This window comes from Arachis ipaensis, chromosome B4, assembly GCF_059453495.1.
Source record: "Arachis ipaensis isolate K30076 ecotype BB chromosome B4, ASM5945349v1, whole genome shotgun sequence".
Classification (NCBI taxonomy): Eukaryota; Viridiplantae; Streptophyta; class Magnoliopsida; order Fabales; family Fabaceae; genus Arachis; species Arachis ipaensis.
The window spans coordinates 134258550-134283220 of record NC_142439.1 but is presented as its reverse complement, the minus strand read 5'-3'; the positions used below and the strand labels follow the sequence as shown (position 1 = coordinate 134283220).

The 24671-nt window shown below is 32.0% G+C and overlaps 1 protein-coding gene across 1 annotated transcript in view; it reads left to right on the top strand.

Annotated features, from left to right (window-relative positions):
• The window catches only part of LOC148569308 (signal peptide peptidase-like 2), a 46054-nt gene extending 32457 nt beyond the window's left edge, over positions 1-13597 (top strand). Inside the window, exon 5 of the mRNA XM_088483444.1 lies at positions 12914-13597. Within this exon, the coding sequence (XP_088339570.1) occupies positions 12914-13017 (104 nt within the window). The 3' untranslated portion in view covers positions 13018-13597. The remainder of the gene's footprint in view (positions 1-12913) is intronic.
• The last annotated feature ends 11074 nt before the right edge of the window (positions 13598-24671 follow it).

The window sequence follows — 24671 nt, the reverse complement described above, 5'->3', positions numbered from 1 at the left end:
GTCAGAGAATAAAACATGATTCTCATAAGGAGTATGCTGCCTACAACTCTGCATTGATGAAAACTATTAAGGGTGCAACAACTGGTTTAATTTCTGGCACCCTCTGGGTACTGTTGTTGCCACCTGGAATCATGTTCCTCGTGTTGAGAGAAACGTTGCTCGTCCAGGCCTCATAAGAACTTTCAAGATGATGGGCAACTATGCATTGACCTTTGTTGTCATAGGAGGAGTCTACATTGGTGTTAAGCAGTTGGTGCAGAACGCTAGGATGAAGAGGGATCTTGTCAATTGTGCTGTAGGTGTGCAACTGTTCTGGGTTACAAAGGTAGCCTTTTGCTCCAAACTATTTTATCTCTGTTAGACCATAATTTACATATGTTAAATCTATATCTTGAAATCTCACTTATGGAATGTCGATGAAAATGGTGAACAGAACTCAATGATGCTTTGATGGCTTTCCCCTATAATCTAATTAGATGTGATAGTGAAGTATCATATAAGGAAATCCAGTTCCTTTGTATGTGAATGTTGTGTGTGCGTGTGCCCCATCAACAAAATCCTCCTCCTCCTCTTTTTCAAGTTACGTTGCTTGTGTGTATTCGTGAGTTTTCATATTTGTTTCTTTATGATTTGTGTTTGGATCCGATGTGTTTTTATTCATATCCTTAATGTCAATTCTGAAATCACAGAAGCTTAAAGTGACATTTGTGCCATTTTTTTTGCTGTCTTCGGTGATCTGTTTCATTCAGATCCAATAATACTTGCTTGATAGCTGATGTTATGTGAACTTGAACCTTATTTTTTTTTTTTCGCTGACATTTAGTTGTATTCCCTTATTTTCATTATTTTTCGGTGAAGCTCCTAAGTTGTTCGTTTTCCATTCCAACCAAGAAATTTTCTTGTTCTTAAAGCCCACAATGTCTTGTAGCCATAACTTAAGGCCTAAGCATAATGTATCTGTTAGCGGTTGTAGTTCAAATGAAACCTTTATTGCTAACTAATTGAAACTTTTCTTTTAATTAATTTCTGGAAAGAATGAGAATTATAGGATGCCATGATAAAGTTAGCTGTATTTTTCGTTGCTTGGGGCTATGTTAGTTATTATTGTAATGCTTATTCAGCCTTAAAATTTGTTTTACATAGATGGTTGGTCAGTTAATGTGCCTGCAAATACTGGCACTGGAAGAAGTCAATATGTGAATGCTGGAGAACTAAGTGGCAGGCTGGCAGCACTTCTTCACATACTTAACAAGCTGATAAACATAGGGGTGTTAGCTTTAACACTGATTTGATACATAGTGATCTTATAGCCTATATAAACATTGTGGGAGCATAGAACTAAGATATATTTTTTCCTATGTAAATTCTCTTGCCGGTACATATTTATTTGTCGCAATCGGCCAAAACCAAACCCACATTTAGTATTTTGAATGTTGCTTCTTGTGCTTCATTTACGGAGTGTTATAAATTTATTGACAGTATTGTAAATTTATTGACAGAATTACTTATTCAATCGCAGATAGTTATACAATAGTCTTAAAATAACATAGCCCTGAATGTTCTTAACTTTTGAAATTAATTTCTCAAGCTACACTTATAAAATAGTTTCAATATAAATTTATCAAACGTCTATATTTTGTTATTTCCTTTTAATGATTTGTTAGCGTTTAGAAAAATGAAAATTTAAAATTTCATGCTGACAAACAAGGCTTTCGAGTTACATTTTATAATCATATGTTAAGGAAAGTCTTATTAATTATTATGCTTTTTTTTCATTAATTCCAAAAAAAAGTATAGTCTAATTTTGATATGTAGATAGTATCTCCCAAACCTTGTTTCACTTTTTATATGACAGAACACTTGCAAGAGTAAACACTTCATAACATAATAAAGTATTGCTGTCATTTTAAACCAATTAAATAAAGCGGAACAAAAAATAATTTGACACTAAATAATTAGAACAGTAATTTACAGGAATATAATGTAAAAAACTAACATCAAGATTAAATCAAATTAATGAATAAATTATCTGAAACATTCAGATTTCGGCCACCACATCGCGCAGTATTAGAACACATTATAATCTATTAGATATTTAAGTAAGAATTGGACATTGAGAGGGGCTAAATACATAGCAGATCTCTAATTGAGGACACATATTTTAAAATTAAACTAATAATTAATCATATTATTTCACCAAGAAATGTACTCTAAGTCTTCATATTCTTTTTTTGTTTTTCTTCTTCATTTCTAGTCATGAGCTCTCCAAATACAAACACCATTAATAATGATAACAGTTTGGTATATTTCTAGTCACGAGCTCTGCTTTCTCTGAAAGGTGGGTATAATGTTGCAACTGGGAAAGCGTCAAGTGCAGCAACTAGATATATCTATACAGATTTTAAGACACTCTCACTCCTGTTTTGAATATTTGACAACTGGCTTCAACAAAAATCGTGAAGGTCAATTTTTTTTCTTTCTATTTTCATGCAAAGTTCTTTTTCGCATGCTTTTTCATGTTAAGCTATTTTTGGAAAGGGTACACAAAAAAGGAATTGATTCTCCTTCTGCTGCTGCATATCCCGTGACCTTAGCAATATACTAATTTAAGTAATTGGGTTAGAGTCTACTTCTTTTAATATTGGGTACTGATTTACGTCTCTCTCTATTTGTTTACTTGACTACAAATTTTATTATTTTTTTGTAGTATTGTAAATTTATTGACAGAATTACTTATTCAATCGCAGATACAGTTATACAATAGTCTTAACATAATATAGTCCTAAATGTTCTTCACTTTTGAAATTAATTTCTCAAGCTACACTTATAAAATAGTTCCAATATAAATTTGTCAAGCGTCTATATTTTGTTATTTTCTTTTAATGATTTGTTAGTGTTTAAAAGAAAAAGCTTAAAATTTCATGTCGACAAACAAGGCCTTTGACTTACATTTTATAATCATATGCTAAGCAAAGCCTTATTAATTATTATGCTTTTTTTTCTCATTAATTCCAAAAAAAAAAGTATAGTCTAATTTTGATATGTAAATAATATCTCCGAAATTGTGTTTCACTTTTTATATAACAGAACACTTGCAAATTGTAAGAGTAAACACTTCAATATCATAATAAAGCATTGCTGTCATTTTAAACCAATTAAACAAAATAGAATAAGAATAATTTGACACTAAATAATTAGACCTTTTGCATGAATATGGAACTGCACTAGTTTTCATGAATTAGACCTTTTAAATTCTACTTCTCTATTAAGTTAAACATTGAGAGGGCGGAGACCTAACATGGTGTTTAATGTTGGCCCCAATAGTGACTTACCCTACTTGTTTAATGACCCAAATAAAAGAGACAAAAAAATAATATGTTTTTGTCATGCTTGTATATAATAACTAATAAGTTAGGGTCTAATTTTTGTACAGCGCACTTATTTATCGAGATGTAGCATCCCCATGTAATACCTTTTTGACCGTGACTAAAATGATAAACTAACAGTTCAATACCACATTCAACACTAGTGAAACAACTTTGTTTATTTTTGACATTCAATCAAAATAGATACAATATCATTTTCTTATTTTTTATTATCATAATATTTTTTTATAAAAATTCACTTGTAATTATTTTTATGTAAAATTAATAATAAAAAACATCATGAATTAAGTTTTACCATCATGAATCTATCTTTATTCCTCATCTTTATGAGACCTAGATAAAACATTAAACTTGTGCTTAGCTAAATCAGATCAAACATTGGTACTTTAGTTTACTCTATTGATCGAATGACATCCATTAAAGAAAAAGTGATGTTTCACCTAAGAAGGATGAAGCTTTTGGTTGTCCATCATGTGATTTCCTTCAACTGCATTTATCATATTTAATTGTGCTAGTTGTTTAGTGCTTTATGTAATTTATCTTGGGTTGGAGCCCTTAAACTATGGCGTTTTCTTAATGTGTTTCCTTTACATTTCTTGCCCCCTCATGCTGTACTTTTGCATTTTCAATTGGAGAAAATTGGAGAGAAAATAGAGGAAGAAAAGGTACAGCATATAAAAGATGAAGAATTGGGGTTGGGGTAGTAGAAAGAGAGAGAGAATGGTAACAATTCTGGTTGCAAAATGCGAAGTTTTTTAATCATAATTTTAGAGTCATTTACATCAGTCTCCTAAATTTTTAATATTAAATATTTTAAGTTTTTAAATATAATTTTTTTAATTTAATTTGTTTAATTAAAATAATTATTTTAAAATTTTATACATTTTTTATATTTTATTTTTAATCAAATTAAAAAATATATAATATTATCTAATAAAAATAACTGTTAAAAATTATTTTATATATTTTGATATTTAAAAAATAAATTTAATTTTAATATATTGATAATATAAAATATTTTATATAATATACAATTATAATTATTTTTTAATAATAAATTATATAATTAAATATATATGTAAAACAATTTTTACATTAAAAATACATTAAATTTAAATTTTTAAAAAATTAGTATCCAATTTTAAAAATTTTAGTAATTAATCAAGATAATTATTCATAATTTTATGAAAATAAATTTTTTATTTTTAATTTGAAGAAAACACCGCATGGTAACTGTTGAACTAGAATTTTCGCTAATTCACACTTTTGGGTTTGGTGGGTCGGCCACGAGCTTTGTGTGTGCGTGGAGTTCACGCTTCATAAAACTCATGCTTGCTTTCCAACACACTAACTCATCTTCTAACATCTTTTTCACACAATTTCATGAAAAAAGTATATGGTACTGCAAGAAATTTAAGTAATTATATTTGTATACTAAATATATAAAAATATTATTATTATAATTAATTACATATTTAGAATATTTTTAATTAAAAAAATATATTAATTATTAAAAAATACTAATATTAAAATAGTGTCTAAAAAATAATAATGTCACTGCTATTTTAATAATGTTATTTTTTTCTATAAATTCATAAAAATATACAAAGCAAAGAAATTATATTTGGAGTTACTTTATAAAAAATTAGAGTAAACATATTTTTTTTTAGCGTCTATTATAAAAAATGTATCAATAACGAAATTACAATGAGCCAATGACTAATAGCATATAAAATGAATTAATTACTCATAACATATATGGTTTTGTTACTTAGTTTAACATGAAATTTTTTGGGTTATGTTACATATATACCAAAATTAGCCACTAAAGTCAGTTATCAGTATAAAATACATGTTAGAATATAAATACACATTAAAAATAAATTAAATCACAAATATATTTATACACAAATATATTGATGACTAATTTTAATAACTGATTTTAGTGTATAAATAACATTTCTCTTTAAAGATATATTTTAGTTAAATCTTTAAAATAATCAAAATTTTCATAGCAGAATAAATAAACTTTTTAAAGTAAAATAATTAAATATTTTATCAACACAAAAACTCAATTATTGCTATATTTTATTATAAATATAATTATATAAATTATTCTATATTTACATATAAATAACCAATTTGTGTGCAATCTTTCTATCATTCTATGCCTACATAACATGATCCTAAAATATTATTGTTTGTCTCCTAGTGAGTACGAAATATCTCCGTATGTAACTCTTAAGTTTTAAGTCTTTTTATACAAATAACAAAAAGTAACAATATCTAACTTAATTTATCTTTTAATTATTTTCAGAGTGGCCCCAAATGAAAAAGGAACAAGTCGTACATTATTTTATCGATTCAAAGATACATCACGCTGTTGTACGGTTTTGTGATCCAGCCTCCCATTTGCACTAGTCATTTCACTCATTTGACTCATTTTTCATTGGAAAGGAAGAAATCAAAATAGATAGAAAAATGATATAAACGTGCTTTAGTTTAAATACTTTTATGAAATAAAACTTTCACGGTATAATTTATTTATATACTACCATATTAGTTGTTATAGTTATTTTCAATTTTATTATGTAAAGGTTATTCAAAATTTTTAATGTGATTTATTGATAATATAAAATAGTTTTAGATTTTAGTAGATATCAACATATGATATTCATGGATATATTTAAAAAAAAAAGTTAAGGTTTAATTATTCTATTAGTCTTTATAATTATATTAAATTTTTAATTAAATTTTTATATTTTTTAATTTTGTCAAAAAATTAAAATTAACAAAATATTTTTTCTAAAAAATATACGGTTAAAAATTTAATTAAATTTTTAATTATAAATACCTTTAATTTACAAAAAAATATTCAATTAATTTTAATATTTTTTATATTAAGAATGACCTAATTATAAAACTAAAAAGAGTATAAAAAATTAATTGAAAAAAATATATATAAAAATCTAATTATAAATTTGATAAAACTATAAAAATTAACAGAATAATTAACTCAAAAATTAATCACTCAAACATGGTGGATCAACACTTGTATTATTAAGTTAGACACTGAGGCGTAGGGACCTAACATAGTGTTAAATGTTGATCCCAATAGTGCTTCTTCAAGGTACAATTTCCCTCCACTTGTTTAATGACCCAAATTAAACAGACAAGCTTTTGTCATGCTTGTATATACCCCCTGTAATACCTTATTGACAGTGACTAAAATGATGAACTAACACTTCAATACCATATTCAACACTAGTGAAATAACTTTGTTTATTTTTGACATTCAATCAAAATAGATACAATATCAGTTTCTTATTTTTTATTATCATAATATTTTTTAATAAAAACCCACTTGTAATTATTTTTATGTAAAATTAATAATAAAAAACATCATGAATTAAGTTTTACCATCATGAATCTATCTTTATTCCTCATCTTTTTGAGACCTGGATAAAACATTAAACTTGTGCTTAGCTAAATCAGATCAAACATTGGTACTTTAGTTTACTCTATTGATCGAATAGCATCCATAAAAAAAAATGATGTTTCACTTAAGAAAGGTTAAACTTTTGGTTATCCATCATGTGGTTTTCATTCATCTGCATTTGTCATACATAATTATGCTTAGTTGCTTAATACTAATTTTAAATACAAGACAAATCAAGAAAAAATTAAAATATTGATCACTTAATATTTTTCTCTAATATCACGCTTAATGAATCTATAAAAGATAATAAAACATGGAGAAAAAAATGTTTTTCCTTGCACTTCTATACTAATTAAGGAAATCAAGGAATAACTCAATATTGATAGTTGTTGGAAGCACGTTAGTTCTTGACATACATTAATTGATATGTCCACAGACAAGGACATATACACTATACAGACATATTTTCTTATTTATTCTTGAATTTTATTGGTGTCACAAGTAAACATTATTTATGATATTCAAAATAAATTGATCTTCATATATAACTGTTAAAATTATTGACATAGATTAGGAGGAAGAGGAAAAAACACTGGTTAATCAAAGCCCTCCTTATTGTTAACTTCTCATTAACTTGAAAATCTTGAAAATTAAATGAAAACTTCTCATACCCCTCTGAAGTGGTACCCAACTTTCTGCAGGATGGAGCTTTGCTGTTGGCTTTTTCTTTCTTTGTTTCCGTACTCTACCAAAATATAGTAATAGAATAGTATAGAGGTATTTAAAAAAAAAACGGTATTTAAAATTTTAAATCAAGAAAAATTAATGTGAAAATTTTATTTTCTAATTTGTAAGAGTTAAGAAGTCAATATTTTTCCACCAATACCAGTTAATTCTTTTAATTTTAAATTTTAAATTCTTAAATTATATACCGTAAATTTTAATTTTAAATTACCAATTCTCCAAAAATAAAAATTAAAAAAATAATTAAAAAAATTACTATTATTAACTACTTAAAAATTGGTTCTTATACTTTTTCAATTTGTAAAATAAAAACTCTATTTCAACAACTTTTAAAATATAACTAAGCTTGAAAGAGAAAATTGGTGATAAAAATAGTTTATTAAAAAAAAAAAAGAGTATGAGAGAGAGATAGGGAAAAGTGTCATACATTTGAGGTTGAAGCAAAGACTAATGTTGCATGAACACATAACAAGAATAAACATAAAACAAAGTCTGTGCTGAATTTATATTAGGTGTCGCCATGCATGCAGCTGAATCTGGCAAATAAGATGAATAACAATATTAAGGAAACAAATTTTCAAGAAACTGGCACATGTAATTTAAATGGATCAAGTTTGCCTCAACACAATGGACTCTCAAATAAATCTTTGACTACTCATTCCAGTGGCTAATATTTTGACTTTGAATTTAACCTTAGCTTGTGCATGCAAAAGTTCAACGCCCAAAAAATCTATCATTAAAGTAATAAAATAAGACCAAAATAAATACAATACTATTTCTATATAATGAATATTATACAATACAAAGCAAGACCAAAAATTCTATGAGAGGATGGCAGCGGCGACTCAGAGATAGTGTCGAGGTGAGGCTTCTAGAGAATAAGACGGCAGGGTCTGCTAGTGCTTGTGTGAGTGGGGGTGGAGAGCTTCTGATATGTTGCTGCAGCGTGTTGGTTGGGAGGGGGAGGGATGGGAACGAGGAAGTAGATATTGCCGCGACGGAGGTCAGCGTGGGGAGAAACGATGAGGAGATTGGGGGAAGAAAGGTTCTTGAGGACATGGTTAGGATGGGCTCTCATGACGTCAGCAGCCTTGATGGTGCAAGTGGTGATCTCTTCAACTCTGGCATTGGAGTGAACTATTCGTATCACGTCTAGTGCCCCGCATGGCAAGATGCATGATATGCATCCCCCTATGCTCTTCTTCATTATCCACATCCTTCCCTTTCCTACCCACAATACACACACTTTCTTCTTTTCTCCTTATATATATATTTTTTCTCTCCCTACATTTTTTATTCTAAAACTCACTTGCATTTATCTTCCATATTAACCATACGCTTTGTACCAAGAGCCAAACACCTATTATAAAAAAGTAATCAGTACAAGAAAGAGGGAGGAAAACCTAGATCAGATTAGTTTCTAATTGAAAAATATCTGAAGCATAGCATTTCAGATTAAGGATAGCCCTACAGTTACCAAGTAATTCCACTAGTGCAAATAAAAGGAGAATTCTATGACACAACAGCATTTTCCTTTTCTTTTTCCTTTTTCTCTTATTGCCCATACTCATGCTAGTTTTTTCTCTGTTTGCTGACAACACTTAATACGAAGAAAATAAAACGAAAAGTATACTAATGCGAAAATTAGTAATAGCACTTAGACTAGCCCAATATATAGACTGAAACAAAATCAAGCGGGGTTCAATACTATCAGAAAAAAATCAAGGGGTTATAGGTTTTCAAGATAATTAGTTTTCAATTTATTTTTTTCCGTTGACCATTGGCTTATGAGGGAAAATAATTAAGGTTCCTTTATCTTAAAATGAGAGAAGGAATATGTCACCACTCACAAGAGGTTATTGAGGACAATTCAACAATTTTGACTCTTCCAAGTCCTCCAAAGTACAATGTCCAAGCGGGCACAAGTGGTTTTGTTTGACTTATTTAAGCATCATATCTCGGATTCCATTTTTAAGATTATCTCTATGCAATAGGTTTTATAATCAGTTCACTTTTAATTAGAGTTTTTAATTTTTTAAATTTTCGTATTTTCTATTACTCTTAAGATTTTGTGAGAAAATAAAAATGATCTTTCCATGTATTAATTTATTAGCTTTTCTTTCAATACAGTTAGAATCCCTTTTAACCTTATCCGTTACGATAAGATTTTAAGTATAAATGTCGTTTATTTTGAATTTGGCATCCTCACTCACACTATATATTGTGATGGAAAAAAATTTGGTAACAAAAAATTTTCAGTCATAATTAGCCAAAACTTTCCATAAAAATATATCAAAATTAAATTTTTAATTATATATATTTATATTTGTATCACTTCTAGTTAAAATAGTTAGCGCTACACTTTTGTTAATTTGACTATATATATGGTTTATGTGAAATTAAGTTAAACTTTATATATAATTATATTATGTGATTATTTAGAAGAAGAGATAAACTTTGTTATGATGATTATATTATATGATAGGAAAAATTTTAAATATTTTTAAAATATATATGTATTAGCAATTTTAACCATTAATTTTAATTATAAAAAGTATACATTATTTATTAATTGACATTAACAATTAAAATTATATTAATATTTTAAGAATGTTTAAAAATTTTCTATACGAAAAATGTATAGGAATATAAAGTAAGGTGTTAATATGTGTATAAAATATTAATATTGGAAGGGTACTATTATTATTATTATTATTATTATTATTATTATTATTATTATTATTATTATTATTATTATTATTATTATTATTATTATTATGGTGTAAATGTGGGGTGATGGAAGCAACAAGAACTTTATAGTTTATAGGATGAGTAACACTAACAAAAGAGTAAAAGTAAAACTTTGAAAAGCCCATTCCCATTCGGCCATTCCCATTCCCCCTCTCTCTCTCTCTCTTTCTCTTTATGTGACCCGCATCTTTTTCTAGCTAATTCTTTTCCTATATATATTTTAGTTTAACATTATGCGGTTGCATCTTCTTCTCCAAAATGCGCGTAGATTCTCTCTTATATCTTCCCCATCTTCTTCTCCAAGGAAATGGAGGTTTTTTATCATACGTCAACTTTAAGCACCGTGTGCTAAGTCCGCTACTTTGGTTTGGAAAGCTAATTGATTTAGTACGTTTAGCTTGGAACTATTAAACTTTACCTGATCACCTAAGAAAAAACCAGTCTTACCTTAAAATTTATTCTCTGATATCTATCGCCTAATCCCACAAGCGGATTCAAGCTTTTTTTAAGAGTTTCTTTAAGTAATTACACAAGAGTTTAGCTTTAATAATGAAGAATAGTATAAGGGGATGCATATCATGCATCCTACTATGCGGGGCATTGGACGTGATACGTATAGTTCACTCCAATGGCAGAATTAAGGTGTTAATATGTGTATAAAATATTAATATTGGAAGGGTAGTACTATTATTATTATTATTATTATTATTATTATTATTATTATTATTATTATTATGGCGTAAATGTGGGGTGATGGAAGCAACAAGAACTTTATAGTTTATAGGATGAGTAACACTAACAAAAGAGTAAAAGTAAAACTTTGAAAAGTCTATTCCCATTCGGCCATTCCCATTCCCTTTCACTCTCTCTCTTTCTCTTTATGTGACCCACATATTTTTCTAGCTAACTCTTTTTCTATATATATTTTGGTTTAACATTATACGGTTGCATCTTCTTCTCCAAAATGCGCGCAGATTCTTTCTTATAGCTTCCCCATCTTCTTCTCCAAGGAAATGGAGGTTCTTTTATCATACGTCAACTTTAAGCAACGTGTGCTAAGTCCGCTACTTTGGTTTGGAAAGCTAATTGATTTAGTACGTTTAGCTTGGAACTATTAAACTTTACCCAATCACCTAAGAAAAAACCAGTCTTACATTAAAATTTATTCTCTGATATCTATATCGCCTAATCCCACAAGCGGATTCAAGCCTTTTTTAAGAGTTTCTTTAAGTAATTACATAAGAGTTTAGCTTTAATAATGAAGAATAGCATAAGGGGATGCATATCATGTATCCTACCATGCGGGGCATTGGACGTGATACGTATAGTTCACTCCAATGGCAGAATTGAAGAGCTCACTACTCGCACCATCAACGTTGCTGACGTCATGAGAGCTCATCCTAACCATATCCTCAAGAAATATTCTCCCTCCAACCTTCTCATCGTTCCTCCCCACGCTGACCTCTATCGCGGCAATATCTACTTCCTCGTTCCCCTTCCTCCCCCTCCCAATCAACACGCTGCAGTAGTAGATCAGCAGGTCTCCACCTCCACTCACACAAGCACCAGCAGCCGTCTTACTCTCTGGAGGCCTCACCTCGACACCATCTCAGAGAATAGAGATGAACTGATAGAAGAATAATAGAAACTGTTCTTCTTAGTTGCGCCTTTCTATATGGCATCTTCTGGGTATTTGTCTCTAAGTGGTGGTTCCATGAGAGCGTAATGATAGTGGTGAGTGTTCCCTTCTGTTTCATTCTCTACTAAGCTCGATTTTGGTCTCATAAACATGATGCATTTCTTCCACTTGAATTAATGAAACATTTTCACTTCTGTACAGGTAGCTCGAGGCAATAGGAGTGGAGAAGATGGTATCCCCATGCTGCTTAGCATAATTGGTTTTGGGGACATAATCTTATCGGGGCTTCTAGTCGCATTTTCACTAAGGTCGAAACGAAAGTCATATATATTCGTCTTCCCTAGTTTAAACACTTTAATCACTACATAAATGAAAAGAATCCCTTGTCTCATTTTAATGGTTCCTGGACTTAATTATTGTACCGATAAATTTACAGGTATGATTGGTTGGCAAAGAGGAACCTTCGGTCTGGATACTTCGTGTGGGCAATGAGTGCTTACGGTTTAGGTATGCTATTTCTATGTTTGATTCTTGGTATGACTTTAGTTGGTAGGATGTGTCAAAGGGTAATTTTCCATAAAAACTTTTGGACTTTATTTACTTTGTTACAAAATTGAGCCGGCTCACTTTCGGACCAGAATTAGGATGTAGATGAGAATTGAGATCACGGTTTGCTTGGTGTCTTTACATCATTCTCTTGAACTTTGATCTACAGGTCTCCTTCTAACATATGTTGCTTTGAACTTGATGGATGGGCATGGTCAACCAGCATTGCTTTATATCGTCCCGTTTACTCTTGGTTAGTACAATTGTTATTTCAACATGTTCGGGTGGCTGCCAAAGGCACCATTGAGAACTAATGTTAAACTTTATGCATGTTTCTTACTACGAGTTGTCATCGTGATTTACAAAAACTTGTATTGTTTTTAAAACCTTGGTTTTCTTCAAATGCAGGCACATTTTTGTTATTGGAAAAGAAGAGAGGTGAACTCAATCTTTTATGGATAAGAGGGGAACCAGAAATGCCTTGCCCTCATAACCAAGAGTCTCAACAATGAACGAAGTGATAATAGGGATAGTAGTATAGTGTACCATAGGTGTTGGTTTAATAGGAGACTGATAGAAACTCTAGGAGACTATGTAAACATTTGGAACTGTCATAACAAAAATTTCAACCAAATCATGTTATTAGCATGTACTTTATAGTTATATCAACAGCTAAGACTTTAAGATACTATTACTTTTATTAGATTAGATTTTTTATTTTATTTTTTTCTTAGATAGAAGATGGTATGAGATAAGAAGTAAGAAGATTTAAGAGCTTCCTCTTTGGCAATTGTTTTTTGCCTTAGGGAACATAGTGTTCTTTTGTAATTATCTTCTGCAAGTTTGCTTATATGAGGGTGTGGCCAAAAATGATGTCTTTGTCAAGCAAATGGCAATAAGGCAAGAGACATCACAGTCAACTCTCAATGAAGGAGCCCGCAGAGGATGGTGACAAGGGAAAAAAGAAAAAGAAAAAGAAAACAAAAACAAAAATTGTTGTATAAAGATGAAAGACTATAGTTATGTTACTTATAGCTAAAATTGAAATTGAAGTTGGATAAATTTCATTTTCCAAGTGTATTCTGTGATGAAGTAGTCTTACTCAAGTTGTAAATATTGATTATTGATTTCAGAGGTGAATGCCAATAACACGGTATCACTCAAATTTTTCATCGAATTAAACATAAATAATTAATTTTAGGTATCTATAGTTTAATTAAATTCTCGATTAGAAACTTTAACTTATAAAGTTTATAAATAGATTCAATTAGATATTGAGTAATTATTGTTATTTTTTTTCTAGAAAAAGGAATATTCAATTGGATGTTGCACTGGTACAATTTATTTTTTAAAATAAAAAACTATATCTACTAGTTTTTGGTCATGGACTAGAAACCCAAATCAACTGGCCCATAATGAATTCTGACGCAGGCCAAAATAGACAATCATAAGCCCAAAAAAATGGACAGAAAAGTGGCTCTTCCCGGGACAACGTTGTTTGATTTTGGCGCCATTTCCATTCCTTTCCCCACAGTGTGTTGTATTGTAATTAGGGGTGTTCAAAACGGATCCGGACCAAATAAAACCGATCGATCAAACCGAAAATACCGAAAATCGAATAAACCGAAAACCGAAAAAATCGAAAAAATACTTAATATTCTATAGTTTGTGAAAGCTTTGACATTTGTCTATGTTATTTCATTTTGTCAGTGAATATTGAATATTTTGTGGAAGCCATTATACTTACTAATGCTACTAATATGGAACCAGATCATTAACGAATATGTATTTAGATGTTGTGAGTTTGGGATTATTTTACAAATATAAATCACCTTGTTACTTATAAGCAAATACACCATAGTGAATTGGGGCAACAGTTACTTGTGTTGAGGGTGGCAGGACTGCTCTATAGATGCTTAAGCCTCCGCACAATTTCGATGCTTGTTTCATGGCTCACCAAATGCCAGAAATGGATCTAAAATCAAGATGTATCAGATACAGCAGAACATGACCACTAACAAAATTTGAAATTCACCACTAAGGGGCAAGAAAAGAAAAAGGATGTTTGCTGAATATGAGCAATGGTGCATAGCTGATCCGCAAAGCAGCGACGTTGAGTTGAAGGCAGCGCTGAATTGGGCTTGTGGAAGTGGAGGTGCAGATTGTAGTAAAATTCAAGTGAACCAACCATGCTTTCTCTTATTGCATTGAAAGCAGCTGCAAAAGTTGAGACAGGACTCAAACACCCCAAGAGACCTAATTGTGTTCCAATTACAATAGTGTCACAATCTTTGGTATTGACCTACAAAATTTGTGATGAGAAAAATGAGTTTCCATTTTATTTTTTGGAACGTGGAATTGGAGTCTCTTTATCTAAAGCTAAACTTTATATCACAAACCCTTTATAGACTTTGGACCAACCATCAAATATCACATGATATCAATCACACCACAGATTTTTTGTGAGTGGCTCATATGAATCCACCTTTAAGAGGTTGTAACAGTAAAATCTTTACAATTAATGATGTGTTTTGATTGATTTGTCTTCATGTGACTTCAAGGTTACAGATTCAAGTCGTAGAATCAGCTATTGATGATATTATCAGATTAGAGCTTATCAACTAGAACACAAACATAACAAATAAGTCAACAGAACATATTAAACTGACTGGATAGGAGATGATGCTCTTAATATGCTCTTATCAGATGATGCTCTTAAACTGGCCGAATGAGAATATTTCTTGAGGATATGGTTAGGATGAGCTCTCATGACGTCAGCAGCGTTGATGGTGCGAGTAGTGAGCTCTTCAATTCTGCCATTGGAGTGAACTATACGTATCACGTCCAATGCCCCGCATATTAGGATGCATGATATGCATCCCCTTATACTATTCTTCATTATTAAAGCTAAACTCTTGTGTAATTACTTAAAGAAACTCTTTAAAAAAGCTTGAATCCGCTTGTGGGATTAGGCGATATAGATATCAGAGAATAAATTTTAAGGTAAGAATGATTTTTTCTTAGGTGATTAGGTAAAGTTTAATAGTTCCAAGCTAAACGTACTAAATCAATTAGCTTTCCAAACCAAAGTAGCGGACTTAGCACACGGTGCTTAAAGTTGACGTATGATAAAAAACCTCCATTTTCTTGGAGAAGAAGATGGGGAAGCTATAAGAGAGAATCTGCGCGCATGTTGGAGAAGAAGATGCAACCGCATAATGTTAAACTAAAATTTATATAGAAAAAGAATTAGGTAGAAAAAGATGCGGGTCAGAGAGAGAGAGAGAGAGAGAGAGAGAGAGAGAGAGAGAGAGAGAGAGAGAGAGAGAGAGAGAGAGAGAGAGAGGGAATGGTAATAATAATAATAATAATAATAATAATAATAATAATAATAGTACTACCCTTCCAATATTAATATTTTATACACATATTAACACCTTACTTTATATTCCTATACATTTTTCGTATAGAAAATTTTTAAACATTCTTAAAATATTAATATAATTTTAATTGTTAATGTCAATTAATAAATAATGTATACTTTTTATAATTAAAATTAATGGTTAAAATTGCTAATACATATATATTTTAAAAATATTTAAAATTTTTCCTATCATATAATATAATCATCATAACAAAGTTTATCTCTTCTTCTAAATAATCACATAATATAATTATATATAAAGTTTAACTTAATTTCACATAAACCATATATATAGTCAAATTAACAAAAGTGTAGCCCTAACTATTTTAACTAGAAGTGATACAAATATAAATATATATAATTAAAAATTTAATTTTGATATATTTTTATGAAAAGTTTTGGCTAATTATGACTGAAAATTTTTTGTTACCAAATTTTTTTCCATCACAATATATAGTGTGAGTGAGGATGCCAAATTCAAAATAAACGGTATTTATACTTAAAATCTTATCGTAACGGATAAAGTTAAAAGGGATTCTAACTGTATTGAAAGAAAACCTAATAAATTAATACATGGAGAGATCATTTTTATTTTCTCACAAAATCTTAAAAGTAATAGAAAATACGAAAATTTAAAAAATTAAAAGCTCTAATTAAAAGTGAACTGATTATTAAACCTATTTCACAGAGACAATCTTAAAAATGGAATCCGAGATATGATGCTTAAATAAGTCAAACAAAACCACTTGTGCCCGCTTGGACATTGTACTTTTGGAGGTCTTGGAAGAGTCAAAATTGTTGAATTGTCCTCAATAACCTCTGGTGAGTAGTGACATATTCCTTCTCTCATGTTAAGATAAAGGAACCTTAATTATTTTCCCTCATAAGCCAATGGTCAACGGAAAAAATAAATTGAAAACTAATTATCTTGAAAACCTATAACCTCTTGATTTTTTTCTGATAGTATTGAACCCCGCTTGATTTTGTTTCAGTCTATATATTGGGCTAGTCTAAGTGCTATTACTAATTTTCGCATTAGTATACTTTTCGTTTTATTTTCTTCGTATTAAGTGTAGACAAAACTAGCATGAGTATGGGCAATAAGAGAAAAAGGAAAAAGAAAAGGAAAATGCTGTTGTGTCATAGAATTCTCCTTTTATTTGCACTAGTGGAATTACTTGGTAACTGTAGGACTATCCTTAATCTGAAATGCTATGCTTCAGATATTTTTCAATTAGAAACTAATCTGATCTAGGTTTTCCTCCCTCTTTCTTGTACTGATTACTTTTTTATAATAGGTGTTTGGCTCTTGGTACAAAGCGTATGGTTAATATGGAAGATAAATGCAAGTGAGTTTTAGAATAAAAAATGTAGGGAGAGAAAAAATATATATATAAGGAGAAAAGAAGAAAGTGTGTGTATTGTGGGTAGGAAAGGGAAGGATGTGGATAATGAAGAAGAGAATAGGGGGATTCATATCATGCATCTTGCCATGCGGGGCACTAGACGTGATACGAATAGTTCACTCCAATTCCAGAGTTGAAGAGATCACCACTTGCACCATCAAGGCTGCTGACGTCATGAGAGCCCATCCTAACCATGTCCTCAAGAACCTTTCTTCCCCCAATCTCCTCATCGTTTCTCCCCACGCTGACCTCCGTCGCGGCAATATCTACTTCCTCGTTCCTATCCCTCCCCCTCCCAACCAACACGCTGCAGCAACATATCAGAAGCTCTCCACCCCCACTCACACAAGCACTAGCAGACCCTGCCGTCTTATTCTCTAGAAGCCTCACCTCGACACTATCTCTGAGTCGCCGCTGCCATCCTCTCATAGAATTTTTGGTCTTGCTTTGTATTGTATAATATTCATTATATAGAAATAGTATTGTATTTATTTTGGTCTTATTTTGTTACTTTAATGATAAATTTTTTAGGCGTTGAACTTTTGCATGCACAAGCTAAGGTTAAATTCAAAGTCAAAATATTAGCCACCGGAATGAGTAGTCAAAGATTTATTTGAGAGTCCATTGTGTTGAGGCAAACTTGATCCATTTAAATTACATGTGCCAGTTTCTTGAAAATTTGTTTCCTTAATATTGTTATTCATCTTATTTGCCAGATTCAGCTGCATGCATGGCGACACCTAATATAAATTCAGCACAGACTTTGTTTTATGTTTATTCTTGTTATGTGTTCATGCAACATTAGTCTTTGCTTCAACCTCAAATGTATGACACTTTTCCCTATCTCTCTCTCATACTCTTTTTTTTTTAATAAACTATTTTTATCACCAATTTTCTCTTTCAAGCTTAGTTATATTTTAAAAGTTGTTGAAATAGAGTTTTTATTTTACAAATTGAAAAAGTATAAGAACCAATTTTTAAGTAGTTAATAATAGTAATTTTTTTAATTATTTTTTTAATTTTTATTTTTGGAGAATTGATAATTTAAAATTAAAATTTACGGTATATAATTTAAGAATTTAAAATTTAAAATTAAAAGAATTAACTGGTATTGGTGGAAAAATATTGACTTCTTAACTCTTACAAATTAAAAAATAAAATTTTCACATTAATTTTTCTTGATTTAAAATTTTAAATACCGTTTTTTTTTAAATACCTCTATACTATTCTATTACTATATTTTGGTAGAGTACGGAAACAAAGAAAGAAAAAGCCAACAGCAAAGCTCCATCCTGCAGAAAGTTGGGTACCACTTCAGAGGGGTATGAGAAGTTTTCATTTAATTTTCAAGATTTTCAAGTTAATGAGAAGTTAACAATAAGGAGGGCTTTGATTAACCAGTGTTTTTTCCTCTTCCTCCTAATCTATGTCAATAATTTTAACAGTTATATATGAAGATCAATTTATTTTGAATATCATAAATAATGTTTACTTGTGACACCAATAAAATTCAAGAACAAATAAGAAAATATGTCTGTATAGTGTATATGTCCTTGTCTGTGGACATATCAATTAATGTATGTCAAGAACTAACGTGCTTCCAACAACTATCAATATTGAGTTATTCCTTGATTTCCTTAATTAGTATAGAAGTGCAAGGAAAAACATTTTTTTCTCCATGTTTTATTATCTTTTATAGATTCATTAAGCGTGATATTAGAGAAAAATATTAAGTGATCAATATTTTAATTTTTTCTTGATTTGTCTTGTATTTAAAATTAGTATTAAGCAACTAAGCATAATTATGTATGACAAATGCAGTTGAATGAAAACCACATGATGGATAACCAAAAGTTTAACCTTTCTTAAGTGAAACATCATTTTTTTTTATGGATGCTATTCGATCAATAGAGTAAACTAAAGTACCAATGTTTGATTTGATTTAGCTAAGCACAAGTTTAATGTTTTATCCAGATCTCATAAAGATGAGGAATAAAGATAGATTCATGATGGTAAAACTTAATTCATGATGTTTTTTATTATTAATTTTACATAAAAATAATTACAAGTGGGTTTTTATTAAAAAATATTATGATAATAAAAAATAAGAAACTGATATTGTATCTATTTTGATTGAATGTCAAAAATAAACAAAGTTATTTCACTAGTGTTGAATATGGTATTGAAGTGTTAGTTCATCATTTTAGTCACTGTCAATAAGGTATTACAGGGGGTATATACAAGCATGACAAAAGCTTGTCTGTTTAATTTGGGTCATTAAACAAGTGGAAGGAAATTGTACCTAGAAGAAGCACTATTGGGATCAACATTTAACACTATGTTAGGTCCCTCCTCCTCAATGTCTAACTTAATAATATAAGTGTTGATCCACCATGTTTGAGTGATTAATTTTTGGATTAATTATTCTGTTAATTTTTATAGTTTTATTAAATTTATAATTAGATTTTTATATATATTTTTTTTCAATTAATTTTTTATACTCTTTTTAGTTTTATAATTAGGTCATTCTTAATATAAAAAATATTAAAATTAATTGAATATTTTTTTGTAAATTAAAAATATTTATAATTAAGATTTTAATTAAATTTTTAACGTATATTTTTTAGAAAAAATATTTTCTTAATTTTAATTTTTTGACAAAATTAAAAAATATAAAAATTTAATTAAAAATTTAATATAATTATAAAGACTAATAGAATAATTAAACCTTAACTTTTTTTTAAATATATCCATAAATATCATATGTTGATATCTACTAAAATCTAAAACTATTTTATATTATCAATAAATCACATTAAAAATTTTGAATAACCTTTACATAATAAAATTGAAAATAACTATAACAACTAATATGGTAGTATATAAATAAATTATACCGTAAAAGTTTTATTCCATAAAAGTATTTAAACTAAAGCACGTTTATATCATTTTTCTATCTATTTTGATTTCTTCCTTTCCAATGGAAAATGAGTCAAATGAGTGAAATGACTAGTGCAAATGGGAGGCTGGACCACAAAACCGTACAACAGCGTGATGTATCTTTGAATCGATAAAATAATGTACGACTTGTTCCTTTTTCATTTGGGGCCACTCTGAAAATAATTAAAAGATAAATTAAGTTAGATATTGTTACTTTTTGTTATTTGTATAAAAAGACTTAAAACTTAAGAGTTACATACGGAGATATTTCGTACTCACTAGGAGACAAACAGTAATATTTTAGGATCATGTTATGTAGGCATAGAATGATAGAAAGATTGCACACAAATTGGTTATTTATATGTGAATACAGAATAATTTATATAATTATATTTATAATAAAATATAGCAATAATTGAGTTTTTGTGTTGATAAAATATTTAATTATTTTACTTTAAAAAGTTTATTTATTCTGCTATGAAAATTTTGATTATTTTAAAGATTTAACTAAAATATATCTTTAAAGAGAAATGTTATTTATACACTAAAATCAGTTATTAAAATTAGTCATCAATGTATTTGTGTATAAATATATTTGTGATTTAATTTATTTTCAATGTGTATTTATATTCTAACATGTATTTTATACTGATAACTGACTTTAGTGGCTGATTTTGGTATTGTTCATACCCTGGCCCAACGCTAAGGCCCAGGATCCAAGTAAAAAGGCCCAACCCCAAAGAATTGAGCCTTACACTACTCAAACCAGATGCCACGAAGTCGGCCATAGTCACGACTTGCTCTAAAGAAGTCGGTACGAGGATTAGCTGGCAGATAAAACTTCCCTCAAGAGGATAACTGCCCCTAGAATCTCTCTAACCACTTCCAAGAGCCATATCTCAACCTCCCTAAGATAAAGGGGCGGTTATTCCCCTTAAAAGGTGGAACTACTCCAACGGTGGTTATGGGTTCACCCCTATAAATACACTGACACTTCTCAGGTATCTCAGAAGCCCAATACTCTCTAGACTTGTTTTGCTCCCTTTGCTGACTTTGGCATCGGAGTGTCTTTGCAGGTACCACCCCCTCTCCTCGTACGAACAAGTCGGACGGAGCCCGTGGATCGATAACCCACTCGCAGGCCTCCTCTTTCATACGTTTGGGCCAACTAATACGATCCAGTCCATAAATCTCCGGTTACCCACCGTAACATTGGCGCCGTTGCCGAGGACCCGAGAGATCAACCAGTGATGGCGGACAGATCCCCCGAAGAGGGTCATGTGGAATCAGATTCCGAACAAGAAAATCTGGATGCTAGAAACAATGACGCAGACTTGACCCTCCACCAAGGAACCAACGATCAGCATAGAGAGGGTACCTCCGGAGTCAAAAATCCAAAGGTGAATTCCTCAGAAGGGCGCGAGTCGGAAAAAGACGGACCATCCCATGCAACTAAACTCATGGGATTAGTCCATGTCCATCAAAGTCGCCTGGAACAGTTGGAACAGGAATGGGAGCGACAAAGGGAGACGGAAAAGAACCTAAAAGAGGAGATGAAACGACGAAAAGAGTTAGAAAGAAAACTCTTGAAGTTGGAATCCTCCCTCAAAGGTCGGGACTCCCGCGACGAACGAGAAGAGTTGCACCTCGGAGGGGAGGATCCTTTCAGCAAGGACGTAATGAGGGCAAAAGTTCCGAGGAACTTCAAAAGCCCCGATATGGACCTCTATGACGGAACCACGGATCCAAAGCATCACTTAAGCAATTTCAAAAGTCGGATGTATCTGGCTGACGCTTCTGACGCTACGCGATGCAAAGCTTTCCTGACTTTCCTGTCGAAAGCAGCGATGAAGTGGTTTGACAGCCTCCCTCCGAGGTCAGTCACCAGTTTTGAAGACCTCTCAAGGAAGTTTTTGATGAGGTTCTCCATCCAGAAAGACAAAGTCAAACATGCACCAAGCCTCCTAAGAATAAAGCAGGAGGTCGGGGAATCCTTACGAGCCTATATGGAAAGGTTCAACAAAGCATGTTTAGAAATCCAAGACCTGCCCACCGAAGCAGTCATAATGGGGTTAGTCAATGGGCTTAGAAAAGGTCCCTTCTCACAGTCCATATCTAAAAGACACCCCACCTCCTTAAGTGATGTACAGGAAAGAGCTGAAAAGTACATCAACATGGAGGAAAATGCTAGACTGAGAGATTCGAGTTGGCGACCTGGGCACCTTCCCTCAACAAAAGAGAGGGAGAGGGAACCCAAGAAGAAGGAAGAACTCGGTCTCGATAGACCAAGGAAATATCACTCTTATACTCCTCTAAAGGTTTCTATAGTGGATGTATACAGAGAGATCTGCAATACTGAAAGGCTGCCACCTCCCAGACCCATTAAAAATAAAAAAAGGGGGTAGTCGCAGCGACTACTGTGAGTACCATAAAATATATGGTCACTCCATAAATGACTGTTACGACCTTAAAAATGTGATAGAAAAGCTGGCTAGAGAAGGCCAGCTTGACAGATATCTCATAGAAAGGTCGGATGGTCATGGGAAGAGAAAGCGAGACGATATGGATAGAAGAGACCCACCACCACAGACTCCGGAGAGACATATCCATATGATCTCAGGAGGATTTGCGGGAGGGGGACTCACTAAATCCTCTCGCAAAAGACATTTCAAGCGAGTCTGCCAGGTCGGAGGAGAACCATCCGACCTCCCCACCATTTCATTCACAAGAGAAGATGGGCAAGGAATAATTCCTGGGCACGATGACCCAGTAGTAATTACTATGATCCTAGCCAATGCCCATCTCTACAGAACCCTAGTAGATCAAGGGAGCTCAGCGGACATCCTTTTCAAGCCCGCTTTTGACAAACTAGGGTTGGATGAGAAAGAATTAAGAGACTACCCCGACACCTTGTACGGACTAGGCGACACACCAATAAGACCACTAGGATTTCTACCCCTACACACTACCTTTGGAAAAGGGGAAAAATCCAAAACTCTGAGTATAGACTTCATAGTCATCGATGTAGGGTCAGCATATAATGCCTTGATTGGCAGAGCTACCCTTAATCGACTCGGAGCGGTGGTGTCAACTCCCCACCTTTGCATGAAATTCCCGACCCCAGCGGGAATAGCAACGGTGAGGGGAGATCAGAAACTGGCAAGAAAATGCTATAATGAAAGCCTGAACCTGAGGGGAAAAGGCAAAGAAGTCCACGCCATAGAACTCGGCGGTGCAAGGGCCCGAGAAGAGCTGCGACCACAGCCGGGAGGAAAAACTGAGGAAATACAGGTCGGCAAAGAGGAAGGAAAAAACACTAACATAGGAGCCGACCTAGGGGAAACCCTAAAGCAAGGGTTGACTAAGCTCCTAAGAGAAAATTCCGACCTCTTTGCCTGGAAAGCTTCCGATATGCCTGGGATACACCCCGAGCTTATGTCCCACAAGCTCTCGGTATACCCAGGGTCCCGACCTGTACAACAGAGAAGGTGCAAGCTCGGCCCAGAACGAGCTCTGGTAGTGGAAGAGCAAGTGCAGGCACTCCTAGAAGCCGGCTTCATCAGAGAAGTCAAATATCTAACATGGCTAGCGAATGTAGTCCTAGTCAAGAAGCAAAATGGCAAATGGAGGATGTGCGTCGACTACACCGACTTAAATAAGGCATGTCCCAAGGACCCTTATCCACTCCCAAGCATTGATACCCTTGTAGACTCTAGCTCGGGGTATCAATACTTGTCATTCATAGATGCCTACTCGGGATATAACCAAATCCCGATGCATGAGCCAGATCAGCAGAAAACATCATTCATCACGCCCAGAGCAAATTTTTGCTATGTGGTCATGCCATTTGGATTAAAAAATGCAGGAGCCACATACCAAAGGCTGATGAACAAAGTGTTTGCCCCCCACCTTGGAAGCTTAATGGAAGTCTATGTAGACGACATGCTGGTGAAAACCAAAAAAGAGGCCGACCTCTTAGCAGACTTCTCGCAAGTGTTTGACACCATAAGGGCACACGGGATGAGGCTAAATCCCGCAAAATGTACCTTCGCGGTGGAAGCTGGAAAATTTCTAGGGTTTATGCTGACACAAAGGGGATCGAAGCAAATCCCGATAAGTGTAGAGCTATCCTAGAGATGAAAAGCCCGACTTGTCTAAGAGAGGTCCAGCAGCTAAACGGCCGACTTGCATAATAATATTGATTCACGGAATGATGAGGTGGTTAGATGGAGGCCACACTAAACTGATAAAACATTTTTGACGTCTAAATAGAATAGAAACGATATCGTTTAGGATATTTTGAGGGATTTTAATATGTTAGAATATTATTTTATATCTCTCACGAAGTCTCTTCTTCTTCTCCTTATTTTCTTCAATAGCGCCATTTTAAAAGGAG